This window comes from Myotis nattereri (genome assembly GCF_964212035.1).
Source record: "Myotis nattereri genome assembly, chromosome: 1".
NCBI classification, from domain to species: Eukaryota; Metazoa; Chordata; class Mammalia; order Chiroptera; family Vespertilionidae; genus Myotis; species Myotis nattereri.
This window is the reverse complement of record NC_138075.1, coordinates 116091056-116109202: the sequence shown is the minus strand read 5'-3', so window position 1 is coordinate 116109202 and position 18147 is coordinate 116091056. Positions and strand designations below refer to the sequence as shown.

The 18147-nt window shown below is 41.5% G+C and overlaps 1 protein-coding gene across 3 annotated transcripts; it reads left to right on the top strand.

Moving 5' to 3' along the window:
* Positions 1-1709: 1709 nt before the first annotated feature.
* On the top strand, positions 1710-17003 carry LRR1 (leucine rich repeat protein 1; the record flags this gene model as incomplete). Of its 3 annotated transcripts, none has more annotated exons than XM_081107294.1 (4): positions 1710-2020; positions 6752-6850; positions 9761-10482; positions 16572-17003. In XM_081107294.1, 4 exons carry the CDS (start codon positions 1808-1810, stop codon positions 16810-16812), a joined length of 1275 nt encoding a protein of 424 aa, XP_080963420.1. In that variant the 3' UTR covers positions 16813-17003. The 3 variants fall into 3 exon arrangements, with proteins under 3 accessions (XP_080963420.1, XP_080963421.1, XP_080963419.1); XM_081107293.1 differs by having other exon boundaries at positions 1808-2020; positions 6749-6850; XM_081107295.1 differs by lacking the exon at positions 9761-10482 and having other exon boundaries at positions 1758-2020.
* Between the last annotated feature and the right edge of the window lie 1144 nt (positions 17004-18147).

Below are 18147 nucleotides of genomic sequence, written 5' to 3'. Positions count from 1 at the left end.
CAAGGATGGACCAGCTCCCGGCAAGGACCTCATTTTTAAAAAAAAAAAAAATTTTTTTTATTGATTTCAGAAAGGAAGGGAGAGGTAGAGAGAGATGGAAACATTAATGATGAGAGAGAATCATTGATGGGCTGCCTCTTGCATGCTCCCTACTAGGGATCAAGCCCCCAAACCATCTGTGTCCTTGACCAGAATCAAACCCGTTACCCTTTAGCTCACAGGCCGACGTTCTATCCACTGAGCCAAACCAGCACCTCTTTAGAAAAGTATTCTGGCAGCAGTGCAGATTGTGGGTTGTTGCTTTAGCTACCTGATAACTGCCTCTGGGTTTGCTCCACCTCCGAAGTAATCTCTTTACTGACCACAGTAACTTTTCCTAAATAGGTGTGAAGTTTATTCCTTGCTTGAAATTTTGCTTCAATGGTTTTCTAAGGCCTAGATTTAGCAAACAAATTGTTCTCATCATCTGACTATTTTATACTAATGTCCTCATCTAACATTTACACATTACTAGAGGCCTGGTGCACGAATTCGTGCATGGGTGTGGTGCCTCTGCCTAGCTGCGATCAGGCCAATCGGGCGATCAGATCTGTCTGGCCAGGGGGAGGGACGGCAGGAGGTTGGCTAGCAGGGGGAGAGAGACTGTGGGAGGTTGGCTGTGGGAGCGCACTGACCACCAGAGGGCAGCTCCTGCATTGAGTGTCTGCCCCCAGGTGGTCAGTGTGTCATCATAGCGACCAGTTGAGCAGTCCACCGGTCATTTGGTGGACTGGTTGTAATAGTCACTTAGGTTTTTATATATATAGATATATATAAAAGGCTAATATGCTAAGTGTCCGACTGTCTGACTGGTCACTATGACACACACTAACCACCAGGGGGCAGACACTCTCAAAATCACCTAGCCCAGTGGTCTGCAAACTGCAGATCAAGAGCCACATGCCGCTATTTGGCCCCTTGAGTGTGGCCACGAAGTTTCAATCGCACTGTACGTGTGTGCCCGCGTGTGGTATTTTGTGGAAGAGCCACACTCAAGGGGCCACAGTTTGCCGACCACTGACCTAGCCTGTCTTGAATTCTTTCCTGCAGGAAGTCAAGAACCCACACATCCCAGACTGTGCTGAGGCAGACCCGCGCCCCCTTTCCAAGTGTCACATGCATTTAAGCCAGTTACTCCATCCAGACCCCTCGCAGTTGTAAAGTGGGAATCTGTTCAACAGAAGTTGCAAAGTCAAGTACTGTCCTAACAAGTCCTTTCTGCTGTGACAGGTGTTGTCTCTGGAATGAGGAGAGCCGCCAAAAACAAAACACCAGCCCAAAAGGGCCAGGAAATGCCCCACCCTAGTTGGCACTGGGCAACTGGTCAGGGTCCCAAGTGCCAACGCTGGGTAAGCAAAGAAATTTTCCTCTTCACAGAGATACCTGCCTTCCCTCGGAAAACTCGGTGGCGCAAAGTGTGTAAATCACAGGTTAAGTGGCAACAGTAAAGGCGAACTCCGCCCCCAAAGCCGAGCTCCAGCACCCGAGTCCCGGGAAGGACCACGCCCTCGCCCGTCGCTGGTTTCGGAGGGCGCCTGCTGGGTCCTCAGGCTGTGGGTGCCCGCGCTCCGCCGGCTGCAGCCGCGGGAAAACTCGACCCTGAGGGCGGGCTCCCGGGCTGCCGAGAGGCGCGACGCTGGCGCGGAGCAGACAGGCAAGTCCACGGACAGCCCGCGCCTTCGAGGACCTCGGCGGCGGCGCGGCGCGCCCGCGGGAACCGCGGCGTTTAAAAGTCGGGCTGAGGGGCTGCCGCCCGCCGCTCGGGAAGATGAGGCTGCACTGCGAGGTCGAGGTGGTGAGTCGGCGCTTGCCGGCCTTGGGGCTGAGGAACCCGGGCAAGGGCGTCCGCGCGCTGTTGAGCCTCTGTCAGCAGCCGGCGCCCCGAAGCCCACCGCGGCCTCCGGCGGGGCGAGCGGGGGCTCCGCGGCCCGCCTGCCTGCTCGTCTCCACCCTGAGGGACAAGCGCGGGACCCGCTATGAGGTGCGTGGGGCCGGCCGGCCCTTCCCCGGGCGCCCCTCGCGTTCCCGGGGCCGCGCCCGCCCGGAGGAGGAGGGCTCTGGGAGGACGCCCGCGGCTGTTCTCCTGCTCATTTCTGCGACTTCGAGTTCACAGGAGTCATTCAGTTCGGGGGCGAGTAAAATAACTGTGTTTCCGTTCAGTCAGTTCTGTTTCTTCCACAGAACTTTCGCTAGCTTAAGAAAACGGGCTTTAAGGGATGATGAAGCGTATCGAAGGTCTCTAGACCAGCTCAGTACAGTAGTAAAGCAGTAACGCTTTGGGTTGCATCTTCATTTTTTTTTTTAAAGTTGGTTACTGCATCTCTCTCTCCCCCCCCCTCTCTCTCTCTCTCTCTGTCTCTCTCTCTCTCTCTCTCTCTCTCCCCCCTTAAATGTGTAATTTCCTAAGACCTTATTTCATAGGTCCACGGCTTTTTCTTACCTGTGTAGCAGTAGTAAACTCTCCAGAAGCAGTTGGAGGTTGAACTATAATCTTTAGAAAGTCTTAAATCTTTATTGTCAAAAGTATTACATATGTCCTCCTTCCCCCCCCCCCCCCACCCTTCTAGCCCGCCCCCAGCCCCATCGCAGGCTTTCAGCACCCTGTCGTCTGTGTCCATGGGTTAGGCATATATACATACAAGGTGGTTGATCTTGAAATAGAATTTTAAAGCACAGGTTTTATAAAATCTTTCTCCTTCATTACCAGGCACTGTTATTTTGTCAAAGTGACCGGACTACCCTGTGTCTATAAGGAAAGTCGAGGGTGCAATTCATTGCCCACCCTTACATCGGACTCCCTTACAGTGTTGTACTCCACAGCGGATATTTAATTGGCGGAATATTACAGTCTCATTCAGAGACACTAGTGCTTCATGTAAATAGTTGAAAGTGAATAATTGCCTCCTGTTGCTAGAATCAACTCATCATTTTTCAAATCGACAGGACTTTGGAAATCTCCCAACATTGTAAAGCTTACAAAATTGTTAGGTGACAAAAACAAACTCATAACTAGAATTGGATCTCCCCAGGCCTCTCTTTCATGCCTCACTCAGGTACTGCCTGTTTAAAGTCTGATGATGTCTCTCTTAAAACTCCTGTTGTGCCCTTGCCAGGGTGGCTCAGTTGGTTGAGCGTCATCCTGTGCACCAAAAGGTCACCGGTTTGATTCCTGACCAGGGCACATGCCCAGGTTGTGGTTATGGTCCCCAGTTGGGGTACTTAGATGTTTCTCCCACTCCCTTCCTCTTCCTAAAAGCAATAAAAACATATTTTAAAAAAGTAACCTCCTATTGCACCAACAGTCAGTTGCAGGAGGAAATCCTAATCAAAATTTTATTATGAACCGCGAATTGAAGACTTATTTTGTTCAGGGTGCAGTGCTAGAAACTGGGAGATAAAGTACTGGGAGTACTTGACTTTGATTTACTCACTGTCCTTCTGAGATTAGAAAGGAGAAAAAAAACCCACTGCTTACAAGATGGGCTACGATAAGTGCTGTAATAAAAGTGGAAGCAGCGAGATGAATTCTGATTACTGGGGCTTGGGAAAGTTTTGCAGAAGAGAGGTACCACAGGGCTTGGAAAATCATAGGTGCTCAATGTTTTTTGGATGAATTAAGGGGGTGCTGGTATTGGTCCTGGGCCTGGAAGGGTAGGTATTTGTGCTAAGTATGGAAAGTACCATGGGCTTCTTTCTTACACTCACTTTTTTGTCCCATGACTTCAGCTACCATCCGATTGTGATGTCCAGATTTGTACCTTTAGCCAGTCTTCTCCTTTAACTTTTTAAAAAAATGATTATTGTTCTATTATTATTGTTGTTAATCTCTTATTGTTTTTAATTTAGAATTTAAACTTTATCGTAGGTATGTATGCATAGGAAAAAACATTATATGAGTTTGCCAGTCTCTGTTGTTCCATACATTGACTTGGCATCTTGGAACGTATCTCCCCCTTAGATAAGGGCGGACAATCGTATCTTAAAGGGGGGGGGGGGTGTGTGTGCGTGCGTGTGTGTGTGTGTGTGTGTGTGTGTGCGCGTGTGCGCGTATGTGTGTGTGTGTGATGGGATATTTCCCCACTGTGGCACACTTTTTTCATATTACTTCTTTTTTCACTTAAAAAAATGCTGAACAACATTTAGCTTTTTTCCTCTACAGAAATAGTTATGACTCACATCTGACTTTCTAAATCTGCATGACATATTGGTGGAGGGCAGCAAATTGGTGGTCATCAGAAGGAATAGATCTTAGAAGAGCAGTGAGAAACATGCTTTTCATCTTATCCAGATAAATGTATAAATCCCTTAAGTTCTGACTTGAATCTGTTGTCTACTTGAAATCTTCACTTGGATGTGTTGCAGCATCTCAACCTCAAAATACCTAGACCAGTGGTTCTCAACCTTCCTAATGCCGCAACCCTTTAATACAGTTCCTCATGTTGTGGTGGCCCCCAACCATAAAATTATTTTTGTTGCTATTCATAACTGTAATTTTGCTACTGTTATGAATCGTAATGTAAATATCTGATATGCAGGATGTATTTTCATTGTTACAAATTGAACATAATTAAAGCATAGTGATTAATCACAAAAACAGTATGTAATTATATATGTGTTTTCCGATGGTCTTAGGCGACCCCTGTGAGAGGGTCGTTCGACGCCAAAGGGTTGCGACCCACAGGTTGAGAACCGCTGACCTAGACAGTAATTGTCATTGTCACCCCTAAACCTGCTTTTCTGACAGTGCTCTACAACTCATTTAGTAGTATTCTGCCCCATGCAGAAATCTTAAAGCCTTTGCTTCTCTGCATCCAATATATTATTGAATCCTTTCAATTCTACCTCCTAGTTATCTTTCAAATTTTCATCTATCCCACTTGTAGTCTAAACCATCATTATACCTTGCCTAGCTACTCTCTTAAAGGATCGCTCTACCTCTATTGTTGTCCTTCCCTCCTACTCTTCATCCACCACCCCCCAGACCCCCAAAGATCATTCTTACCCTGTGGTTAAAGGGAACCTGTAAAGATACAGATCTAATGATGGTCTCAGCTTAAAGTCATTCAATGGATATCATTGTTCTTAGGATAAATCCAAAATTCTTTTTTTTTTTTAATTTTTATTTATCCATTTTAAAGAGAGAGGGAGGGAGAGAGAGAGAGAACGATATGCTGTTCCACTTACCTGCATTCATTGGTTGATTCTTGTATGTGCCTTGACTGGGGATCGAACCCGAAACTTTGGTGTATCTGGATGATGCTCTAACCAACTGAGCTACCCAGCTAGGGCCAAAATATAAAATTCTTGTCCTGGCCAGTGTTTCTCAGTGGTTAGATCAGGATGGGCACCTTTTTTCTGTCAAGAGCCATTTTAATAATATCATTCATGGGTCATACAAAATTATCAACTTATAAATTAGCATGCTATATTTGGTAAACATTTAATTTAACTCACCCTTTAATGCCTTGGCAGGATCAGACCAAATGATTTCGAGACCTTTACACGGCCCAGCAGGCCAGATCTTTCTCACCCCTGGGTTAGAGCATAGGCCCATGTACCAAAGGGTCATGGGTTTGATCCCCAGTCCCAGTTGAGCACGCACAACAATCAATGTGTAACATCCATGTTTCTCTTTCCCTCCCTCCCTTCCTCGCTCCCTCTTTAAAAATCCATGGGAAAAATATCTTCGAGTAAGGATTAACAAAACAAAAACACCCACAGCACTCTTAACATGGTATAAAACATCTTTCACCATTTAATCTGTTTACCTCTTCAGGGTCACTTACCTTTTTTCACGGGATCCTTCAGCCATACTGAACTTTTAGCTCCTCACAGCTGCCAAGCTCTCTTGCTTTCAAGGCTTTGCACATTGTTCCCTCTTATTGGTAAGCTATCTTCTATCTCTTCTAGACATGTCCTAATCCTTTAGTTCTCACCTTCAAGGTCACCTTCATATCCTAAGACCAGGTAAGATTTCTTTGCTATATAAGGTTTTATAGCAGCCTGTACTTCCTTGTCTTAATAATTGCTTATATGTTTGTCTTAATTTTGCTTATAATTATTTTAATAGATGTCAGATTGGCAACTGTGTAAGTGTGATTACCATGCTGGTCTTATTCACCTCTATTGTCCCAAGCCCCCTATCATAGTTAACCTGGTATATAATGGCTTCTGGATAAATTGTTGTTGAAGTCTAAAGCAGAAGCAACATCAGTCATTAAAATATTTTGAGCATCTGTTATGTGTTAGTCATTGTCTAGCTCTGAGGTTACAAGAATGAACAAAGGAGACAAGATTCCTGTTTTCATGGAGTTTGTAATCTTGTGGGAGGCTTGCCCACCCCAGGCTAATGAACTGAAATTTAAAAGGCAAGTAATTACTCTTGGCAACTCATTACAGCTACCTAGTTGGAATGGGAGAAGAGGAATATTCTCTCAAAACACAGGGGATTCTGTTCTCAGAAGAGGACAGAGTTAACTGGACTGATAGAACAATAGTATCTATCAGAAGGTAGATAAGAAATGTAGCTACCCAACTACTAAAAACAAACCCAACCAAACAAAAAACTTTAAAGCTTAAAACTGTAAAATACTCATACATAAGGACTAAAAGACAAACCTGACAAAATGACTGGCACATCCTATTTGTAATAACTACTAGTATTGAGTAACAAGACTTGATTTTGTTCTTTTTTCCCATTGGTTTTAAGCAGCTAAAGGGGAACATTGAGCAATTCTTCACCAAATTTGTGGATGAGGGGAAAGCCACTGTTCGGTTAAAGGAACCTGCTGTGGACATCTGCCTAAGTAAGGTACGTTATTAAAAACATTAATGTTTAGATTGATTGGCTATATTTTCTTTAAATTAGAGGCTTTTTGAGCCCTAGCTGGTTTGGCTCAGTGATTAGAACATCAGTGGAGGACTGAAGGGTCAAGGGCACATATCTTGGTTGCATGCTTAATAACCAGTCTCTGTGGAGGTTCGTGTGGGAGGCAACCAATTGATGTGTCTCTCTCACATCAGTGTTTCTCTTCTGTCTCTCCCCGTCCCTTCCACTCCACCCCCCCAAAAAAAAAAAAAAATCAATGGAAAAAATATGGTGAGGATTGACCAAAAATGAAAGAGGCTATTTGAGCATCCTGATAGCTCACATAGCTGAACAGGGCCGGACTCTTGCAGATGTGTTTGAAGAAGTGATGGCAGCTTCCCAGGAGTGCTTACCAGTATATTCCTCTGAAAGGGTAGAGGCAGCCCTAGTAAGGCTGCCCAGGATGGGGAGGAAAACTAAGTTTGCTTCTGTATCCAGAATGCAGCCTTCCAGTGTTCTTATACTGGAGCTCTTAGGGAAGGTGGCACAGGTCTACATTTTGCCAGCTGAATTATAGATTATAAGTCTAAGTTTAGTGGGGGGGAAAAAAGATAATATGCAATTAGAACCTTGTTGGGGGTATTTTACTATTATAATTATTTTTAAACGATATAGGCCATTAGAACAAAAAAAAGACTGTTTCTTGGTCCTATCTCCCCTTTTTTTGTTTTCCCCTTTCCTAGAGGGTAGGAGCAATGTCTTATTCATCCTTGCATTATCCTTAACTCCAAGTAAAATGCTTTGCAAACATTAAAAGTTTAATAACTTTTTAAGGCATTTGTGTTGAATGGAATCATTTTGTCCTACCTCCTTCTGTTCTTGTGACTTTTCATTTTCACTTGATGTTCAGCCTATCCTTCTAATTCTTTTTTGTTTGTTTTTTTGTTAATCCTCACCCAAGGATATTTTTCCATTGGTTCTTAGAATGGAAGTGAGGGGGAGAGACAGAAAGAGAGAAATATCGATGTGAGAGAGACACATGCATTGGCTGCCTCCCACTTGAGCCCCGACCAGGGGCTGGCATCAAGCCTGCAATCGAGGTCCATGCCCTTGACCAGAAACCAACCTGGGACCTTTCAGTCCACAGGCCGACACTCTATCCACTGAGCCAAACTGGCTAGGGCACTAACTCTTCTTCTACCTAAGAAACAAGTGAAGTCTTACCTACTTAAAAATTGGATAAACGAATTTCTGGAAAGACAAGATTAAATCTGTTGCCTCCACTTTTCTTAGGATCTGTTTTTACCTTTATTTTCACTGGTGTATTCAAAACACTGCCTCAAAGATCGGTGATCTCCTTTTATTTGCCAAACACATTGCCGTTTTTTTTCTCACTTTTTTTAGCTCCAGTATTTGACACTAATGACCATTTCCTTCTTTTTTTTTTTTTTTTTTAAATATATTTTATTGAGTTTTTACAGTGAGGAAACGAGAGAGATAGTTAGAAACATCGATGAGAGAGAAACATCGACCAGCTGCCTCCTGCACACTCCCCACTGGGGATGTGCCCGCAACCAAGATACATGCCCTTGACCGGAATCGAACCCGGGACCCTTCAGTCCGCAGGCCAACGCTCTATCCACTGAGCCAAACCGGTTTTGGCAACCATTTTCTTCTTAATAAAACTCCTTTCTTGGCATCTGTGACAGGACACTGTCCTGATTTACCGTTAGCCACTCCTTTGTCTCTAATCTCTGACAACCTTTTTTCTGTCCCCCAAATAAAGGCTTTATTCCAGTTTTCTGCCATACCTGCCTTCCATTCCCATAGCTCAACCCGGATGTAACTTCCAAGTCTGTAAGTTGGCACCGTCTATTAGACCTACTTGACCAAGGTCTCCAGATTTTTCTCACTCTACTTCACTGTATACTACTGCCAAAATAATACTAAGCTCTCTGTAATTCTCATGCTCAAATGCTTCAGTGATTGCCCACAGTCTGATCATTCTGTCCTTACCTTGACATCAAGCTCATCTAGAATCTATCCCCATACTGTATTTCTAATCTTTTACTCCTCTACCAAGCTCCCTCATTCTAACCAAATAGGATTGCATACTTCGTTTCGCACACTTAAAGTTCCCTATTTCTTCACACGTAAACTTTAGAAAACTTGTAAAGTATCCTGCCAAGTGTTTGTTATTTTTATTTATTTATTTTAAATATATATTTTTATTGATTTCAGAGAGGAAGAGAGAAAGAGATAGAGAGACAGAAACATCAATGATGAGAGAGAATCATTGATCAGCTGCCTCCTGTACACCCCACACTGGGGATGGAGCCCTCAACCCAGGCATGTGCCCTTGACCGGAATTGAACCTGGGACCCTTCAGTCTGCAGGCTGACGCTCTATCCACTGAGCCAAACCAGCTAGGGCTTGATGATAGTTCATATACCACTTGATTGGTGATTTCTCTGTTCAGTTGGAAGCAATCTCACTTGATTTTGATATTTCCTTACACTCTTGACAGTGCCATTTAGCCCTGCTTTTGAAAGACAAGGCCATGGCTTTTCACAACTCTTAATCTTTATAAATGGAACCCCTGTACATTTTACAGTGCACAGGGCTGTCTTAGCCTATCGCGGGGTCACTGGAGGTCTGGGTGAGTTCATCTTAAACCCAAATCTCAGGTGGAATTTTTTTATGCTTTTCTATTTTATTTTATACTCTGTGGTTCCCCCTTTGAACATTTTTATTTAGAGTGTGTCTTTCAACATTTTTAAAAAAAAACACCTTAAAGGTTTTGTATCTATATTGAAATTTATAACTCGACAGAATTTGTTATAGGATGAATTAGCATGCATGCATTATCTAAAATGGAATTTATACTTGTACAACTTATTTTTATTTATTCAGGCCAATTCCAGCAGTTTAAAGAGTTTCCTTTCAGCTGTGAGAATGGCTCATAGAGGCTGTGATGTTGAGACACCATTTTCACCCCTCACACCGGTGAAGACTTCAGAATTTGAAAAATTTAAAACTAAAATGGTCATCACATCCAAAAAGGACTATCCTCTAAGCAAGAACTTTCCATATTATCTGGAACATCTTCAGACTTCTTATTGTGGGCTTGTCCGAGTTGATATGCGTATGCTTTGCTTAAAAAACCTTAAAAAATTAGACTTGAGTCACAATCATATAAAAAAGCTACCAGCTACGGTTGGAGACCTCATCCACCTTCAAGAACTCAACCTGAGTAACAATCACTTGGAATCATTTAGTGTGGCATTGTGTCAATCTACACTCCAGAAATCACTTCAGAGTTTGGATCTGAGCAAGAACAAAATTAAGGCACTCCCTGTGCAGTTTTGCCAGCTCCGAGAACTTACAGTTTTAAAACTTGATGATAATGAATTGATTCGATTTCCTATGAAGATAGGACAATTGACAAACCTGCAATTTTTGTCAGCAGCTCGAAATAAGCTCCCATTTTTGCCTAGTGAATTTAAAAATTTGTCCCTTGGATACTTGGATCTTTTTGGAAATACTTTTGAACAGCCAAAAGTTCTTCCAGTTATAATGCTGCAAACACCATTAACATTATTGGAATCTTCTGCACGAACCATATTACATAATAGGTAAGACTTTGGTAGTCATAAAATGTGGTACTTTTGATGGCATCCTAGTGTTGTCATCATCCTTAGACTACTAGTAAGTATTTAATCATAGCTCTGTGCACAATCTGACCCCTTGCTGTGGTGGCCTTCTTGCTACTCCTTACCTCTGCTTGGAATGCTTTTCTTCCAGAAAGTCTCATAGCTTACTTTCTCACTTCATCCAGTTCTCTGCCAAGTGGCACCCCAGAAAGGTCTTTTATGGCCCTATCTAAAGGTTTATCCTCCACTCCTTATGTTGCCTTTTGGGGGGGGGGGGTCATAGCATGTATTACCTGGCATTACTTTTTTTAACATTTGTTTTCTGTCAGTTTTCTCCACTAGACTGTAAGCTCCATGAGGGCGTGGACTTTGTCTTATTTTCCACTGTTTCTCTAGTGTCTAAAGTGAGATACCTCCGCTGTTGCCATATATTAGGCACTTAATAAATGCTTGAAAAAATGGCATTGTTTTTCAAACTATGATCTAACCAGCAGTATCAATATCACGTAGGAATTTGTTAGAGATGCAAGTCCTTGAACTCCACTCCAGACCTACTGAATTGGAAACTGTTAATAAGTCCTCCTGGTAGGTCTGATGCACTCTAAAGTTTGATAACTCTAAACTGGTATAGTGGTAAAGTGTGGTCTTTGGAGTCAGACTTTAGCAAGTTACTTAATCTCTTTGATTCAGTGTTCCCATCTGAAACGGGAACAGAGTTGTGAAGATAAATGAGCTAATGTAATGCCAAAGCATTTGGCATATAATAGGACTCAATAGCTGTTGATTCTTTTCCCTTTGTACACTAACTGAAGTTAGTTTTGTGAGACAAGGAACTTCAGGTATTCATTCAGTTTTGTTGATGCTGCTTTCATTATTGAGTGACTATAAAATAGTAGCAAGACCATATTTCAAAGAAGAGATTCTTAATTTTTTTAGTTGGGGAGAGACTCTTTAAAACTAAAAAACAACTGCCCTGGCTGGTGTGGCTCGGTTGGGCATCATCCCATCCCATGCGCTGAAGAGTTGCCCGTTCAATTCTGGGTTGGGCACATGCCTGGGTTGTGGGCTAGATTCCCGGAGCCCATCCATGTTTTGCTCTCACATTGATGTTTCTCTCTCCCTCTCTCCCCTCTCCACCCTCCCTATTCCTTCCCCTCTCTCTAAAAGTAAATTTAAAAAAATTTTAAAAAGAAAATAAAAAGAACTGATCAAAATTATGGTCCTAGAAAAATGCACATGAGTATACACAAAATTTTGCATACAACTTTAAAATGTTCATGAACCCCATTGAAATCCAATCCTCCTTCCTCTCAGTCCATAGCTTAAGAATTCTTATTTTAGAGCAGTGGTTCTCAAACTTTACTTAACATTTGGAATCATCTGAAGAGCTTAAAAATTCTGATGATTAGTTCCCACCCTAGACTTACTAATCAGAATGTCTATAGATAGAATCCAGTTTTTTTGCTTTGTTTTTAAACCCAGGTGATTCTGTGTACAACTAGCTATGATTAAAAACCACTACTTCACATCAGTGCTTCTCAAACTTTAATGTGCATTCAAATCACCTGGGAGTCTTGTTAGCCGATTGTTTCAGAGGTCTAGGGTAGAGATTCTGCCTTTCAAACAAGCTTCCTAGTGAGACTGAGGCTCCTAATCCATGAATCAAATTTTGAATACTAAAGCTCTAAAAGTAACTAAGAACTCACTATTTCTAAGATCCTTAAATTTTGAGAGTGCATCAGAATTAAACTTATTGAAATACATGGTTATTAAAGCAGGCTGCTGGATTATTTTTTGAAAAATATTTTAAAATTGGTTTTTAGAGAGAAGAAGGGAGAGGGAGAGAAAGAAACATCAGTGTGAGCAAAACATCTATCAGCTGCCTCTTGTATGTCCCCTACTAGGGACTGAGGGTAACCCAGACATGTGCCCTTACTGGGAATCAAACTAGCAACCTTGCCCTAGCTGGTTTGGCTCAGTGGATAGTGTAGGCCTGTGGACTGAAGAGTCACTGGTTCAGTTCCGGTCAGGAGCACATCCTGGGTTGTGGGCTCGATTCCCCCCATAGGGGGTGTGCATAAGGCAGCCTATCAATGGTTCTCTCTCATCATTGATGTTTCTATCTCTCCCTTTCCCTCTTTGAAATCAATAAAAATATATGAAAAAACAAAACAAACTGGCAACTTTTCTGTGCACAGGACAACGCCCAACCAATTGAGCCACACCAGCCAAGGCAGATTGCTGGATTCTTACGAAATTTGGATTGGGGCTAAAAAATTGCATCTCTAACTAGTTTTAAGGAGATGCTGATGCTGTTGGTCAGGGACCACACTTTGAGAACCACTGGCATTGATTCTTAATTAGGAATTAAACATTACTTTTTATTGTTGTTTGTTAATCCTCGCCTGAGGATATTTTTCCATTGATTTTTAGGGAGTGTGGAAGAGAGAGGGAAAGACAGAGGGAAACATCGATGTGAGAGAAATACATGGATTGGTTGCCTCCTGCAGGAGCCCTCACCAGGTTGAGGGCTGGGGAGGACCCTGTAACCATGGTACGTTCCCTTGACCAGAATCGAACCTGGGACCCGTTGGTCCGCAGGCTGATGCTCTGTCCACTGAACCATACCACCTTGGGCTATGTTACATATTATTTTTAAGTCTCCAGTGGTGATACTGATGATTCAGGGTTAAGATCACTGATTTGAGGGAAACTCTAAATAGCGTTTTTCGGTAATGAGTTGCTTCCGAGCTCATTCTAGGCTTTCTCTGAAATATTTATATGAATATGTGTGTGTGTGTGTGTGTGTGTGTGTGTGTATGTATATATACACACATATATAACTTATTCAAATTTGAAAATAATGTCCAAATGAGAAATATTACAAATTATTGACTCTTTAGTCCACAGGCCCACACTCTGCACTGAGCCAAACCGGATAGGGCAGTGGTGGGCAAACTCATTAGTCAACAGAGCCAAATATCAACAGTACAATGATTGAAATTTCTTTTGAGAGCCAAATTTTTTAAACTTAAACTATATAGGTAGGTACATTGTTATTAACTTAATTAGGGTACTCCTAAGCTGGCCTTTGCTAAAAACATTCCTCAATCTGATTGAGTTACGTTCGCTGAGGTCTACCCCTTCCAACTCTTCCATCCACCCGTCTTGTATACTTGTTTCATCTATCTCCTTTCATTCATCCTCTCTATATGTCCACCCCCCACTTCTTCTAAATAGACTCGCCCAGGCCGAAAACCGACTTCTGCGCATGGGCCACGAAGTTTCAATTGCACTGTACCTGCGCGCCCGCAGGTGGTATTTTGTGCAAGAGCCACACTCAAGGGGCCAAAGAGCCGCATGTGGCTCGCGAGTTGCGGTTTACCGACCACTGGGCTAGGGCAAGGTTGCTAGTTTGATTCCCAGTAAGGCCACATGTCCGGGTTGCCCTGAGTCCGGGCATTGATGTTTTTTAAAAAGACCATAATCAATTGACTAAATGATTTAAAAAATACAGACTGATATCCAACATGGAAAAGTGCAGAGTTAAAGGGAAAAAATTATATGATCAAGATGTGATGTATAACTAGGTCAGAAAAATAATTTGTTAGTGATGATTTGACATGTAGTATTTATATTGTTTTTTAAGCTTGGCTCTATTAATATTGGTTCTTGTAAAGTGACCCTAACCTTTACTAATGTATAATTTTGCATGTTTTCAGCCCTGTTGTTGTTGTGTTGTTTTTTAAAATATATTTTTATTGGTTTCTGAGAGGAAGGGAGAGGGAGAGAGAGATAGAAACATCAATGGGGATTGCACACTGGGGATCGATCCCATAACCTTGGCATGAGCCCTGATCAGGAATCGAACTGTGCCCTCCTGGTTCATAGATCCATGTTCAAACACAGCTATGCCGGCTGGGCTTCAGCCCCATTTTAAAAAGAATATAAACCTGCCCTGACCGGTTTGGCTCAGTGGATAGAGCATTGGCCTTCGGACTGAGGGGTCTCGGGTTCGATTCCGGCCAAGGGCATGTATGTGCCTTGGTTGTGGGCACATCCCCCGTGGGAGGTGTGCAGAAGGCAGCTGATCGATGTTCCTCTCTCATCGATGTTTCTGACTCTCTATCCCTCTCTCTTCCTCTCTGTGAAAAATCAATAAAATATAAAAAAATAAAAAGAATATAAACCTAAAGCCATGAGAATAATACTTATTATCTATCTGTTGGTAAATTGTTCTACCTACTGGTTATAAAGTTAAAATCTATTAGAAAAATATATGGAAATTTAAATTGTTAGATTGATGATACAGTTTTTAACTATTATCTAACTATTATCTGTTTCCTTAGAATATAACCAATAGCCTAGATGAGATTGATGTAAATATGTGGTAGACACTTCCTGCACAGATTTTTTTATATAATTCTTTATTGTTGAAAGTATTACATATGTCCCCTTTTCCCCCTATTGACCTCCTCCAGCCAGCCTCTGCTCCAGGCCCTCACCACCCCATTGTCTGTGTCCATGGGCCATGCATATATGCATACAAGGTCCTTAGTTGATTAACTCCCACCCACCCACTCTCCCCACTTTCCCTCCAAGATTCCACACTGTGTTCCATGCTTCCATGTCTCTGGATCCACTCCATTCATCAGTTTATTTTGTTACTTAGATTTCATATATGCGTGAGATCATGTGATACACGTATTTCTCTGACTGACTTATTTCACTTAGTATGATACTGTCCAGGTCCCTCCATGCTGTCTCAAAGGGTAAGAGATCCTTCTTTTGCCAAAACCGGTTTGGCTCAGTGGATAGAGCGTCGGCCTGCGGACTGATAGGTCCCGGGTTCGATTCCGGTCAAGGGCATGTGCCTGGGTTGCGGGCACATCCCCAGTGGGAGATGTGCAGGAGGCAGCTGATCGATGTTTCTCTCTCATCGATGTTTCTAACTTTCTATCTCTCTCCCTTCCTCTCTGTGAAAAATCAATAAAATATATTTAAAAAAAAAAAAAAAAGAGAGATCCTTCTTTTTTACTGCTGCATGGTATTCCATGGTATAAATATACCACGGAACTTTTATCCTCTCGTTTACTGATGGGCACTTGGACTGTTTCTAGATCTTAGCTATTATAAATTGCTGGCACAGTTTTTAAAAAATTGTTACTTACACAAGCAACAAATAAGTACATGTGAAAAAATGAAAAATTGCAAATAAGGCCAATTTCAAATTCCTTAAGAAAAGTAAATGACTATTTTTGATTTGATATTTTTCTTTTCAGACTTTTCTAAAAGGGTTTTAAACTTTGGTTGAAATAAGACTGGGTTTTATTTATTTGTTGAAAAATATCTGAACACCTAATGTGTGCCAGCATATAGAAACAGCAGTATACAGGCAACTAAGTACCTGGGGCATTGTTGTATTTAGGGAGAAGAAGTTGAGCAGTAGGCAGGCAATCCCAAGAGACTGTCTTTTAGTTTTGTGTAGATGAGGGCAACGACTTAGACTTGATTTTCATTGCATTGGGCACCAATGCAAAGCAGGAGGGTGAATAATTTAAGCAAGGTGAGGACAGCCTTACTTGCTCAGCCAGTAAAGTAAAACTAATGCTCCAAACAATGTTTTAAATTTGTTTCACACAGTTTAAAATTTCCTTTTGAATAATTGATGCTTAGGAGAGTATGTCGATTTATTTAAATGTTTCTTCACAAGTAGAAATCCTTAATTCTCCAGTTACCATCATGAGAATTGTATGACAGAGCTATATATTTAACCAGTTAACTGCCTCGATATTTTGAATTTAAACAATAAAGGTCCGCTGCTTGCGTCTATAGATGCTTATGATGTACAAATGGTTAACTTATCATGTTACTCTAATAATATATGCTGTTTTTTGGAGTATTTTCTTCATTACCCAGATTGTAAGATAAAACAATATACTGTGTCATTTAATTAATAGTTTTATTTTTTATGGTTATAATTCTGTGTTCAATAATTGATATCCTAATATATGAAGTTCTGAATCTAGTAACATATTTTAAAATATTTTTAAAACTTTTTTTTCCAATAGGATTCCATATGGCTCTCATATTATTCCTTTTCATCTTTGCCAAGATTTGGATACTGCAAAAACCTGTGTTTGTAGAAGATTCTGTCTAAACAGTTTTATTGAGGGAATGACTACCATGAATCTACACTCTGTTGCTCACACTGTGGTCTTAGTAGATAATATGGGTGGCACTGAAGCACCCATTATTTCTTATTTCTGTTCTCTGTCATGTTACGCAAATTCCTGTGAAATGCTAAAGTGATAGATGATACCACAAAAAGAAATTAAGATCAGTTTGGGATTCATTAATGGTTTAACAATGTCACATTGGAGAAAGGGAAGCTTTTTTTGCATACATACATGTTTGAGGGGAAGAATGTGTGTTAGCTAACATTTTCAATAATTTGACTGGAAAACCTTGATTTCATTAAAATCTGATTTTATTGTGGGGTTAACTTTTGTGTTTATTGCACTTGTATTGATTTTAGCCTAGTGTGTCCAGAATAGGTTGTGGGGTTATCTTTTAATGTTAAGTAGATAGTAATCCCAATCACTCTGGTCATAGAATTTTCTTACCAACTTTCTTCTTTCATAAAATAAAATGAAAGAAATTGAGTTTTTGTATGCAGAAAATACTCCTTGGAGAATTAATACGGTCTAAATTAGCAGTTCTCAACCTGTGGGTCACGACCCCTTTGGCAGTCGAATGACCCTTTCACAGGGGTCACCTAAGACCACCCTGCATATCAGATATTTACATTACGATTCATAACTGTAGCAACATTACAGTTATGAAGTAGCAACGAAAATAATTTTATGGTTGGGTCACAACGGAACTGTATTTAAAGGGCCAGAAGGTTGAGAACCACTGGTCTAAATTATAGTGAAAACTTGTTTGGTATGTAAGTTTTTAAGTTATACCACCTGTTCTATATATAGAATTTCACATTCAGTATAAGGTAGGAGTTGCTTTGGGAAAGACTTTAGCTTTTTATAAGTTTTATAATGTTAATCACATAATCTTGGTTGTATTTCTAAGTTTTATTTTTAGAATTCGAGCAAGGTTTTTGGTTGGGTGAGAGGAGCAGAAAAGTGCTACTTTTTACTGACATTGTTTTGTGTTATTTGAGGGTTCTTTTTCTGTTTATTATTTTAATCACTTAATATGTTTAAGTTTTTTAAATGTAAAGAGTGGTGGCCATACACCAACTAAAGGATGAGGAGGGTTTGAAGTTAAGACAGAGAGAATAGAAAAGTAACCAACTTGAAACAGTCTGGAATCCCTAGAACTGTTCCTTCTGTTCATTCCCCTGCCTTTCTTAAATCAACCTCTCCCCTAGATCAGTAGAATCCTATATAATAAAAGGCTAATATGCAAATAGACCAAACGGTGGAACAACCAACCAGTCACTATGATGTGTGTTGACCACCAGGGGGCATGCATGGAACATGGCGGGTGTCGGCCACACTGGGATGGTGGAGCAGGTGAGCAGGGGCACCAGACCAAGGCGGGGCGTGGTTGCTGTCATTGGGGCGAGCCTCTGGTGGTTACTGAAAATTCTTTGCTCCTGTGTGCCGTGGTCCCGTCCAGCACTGG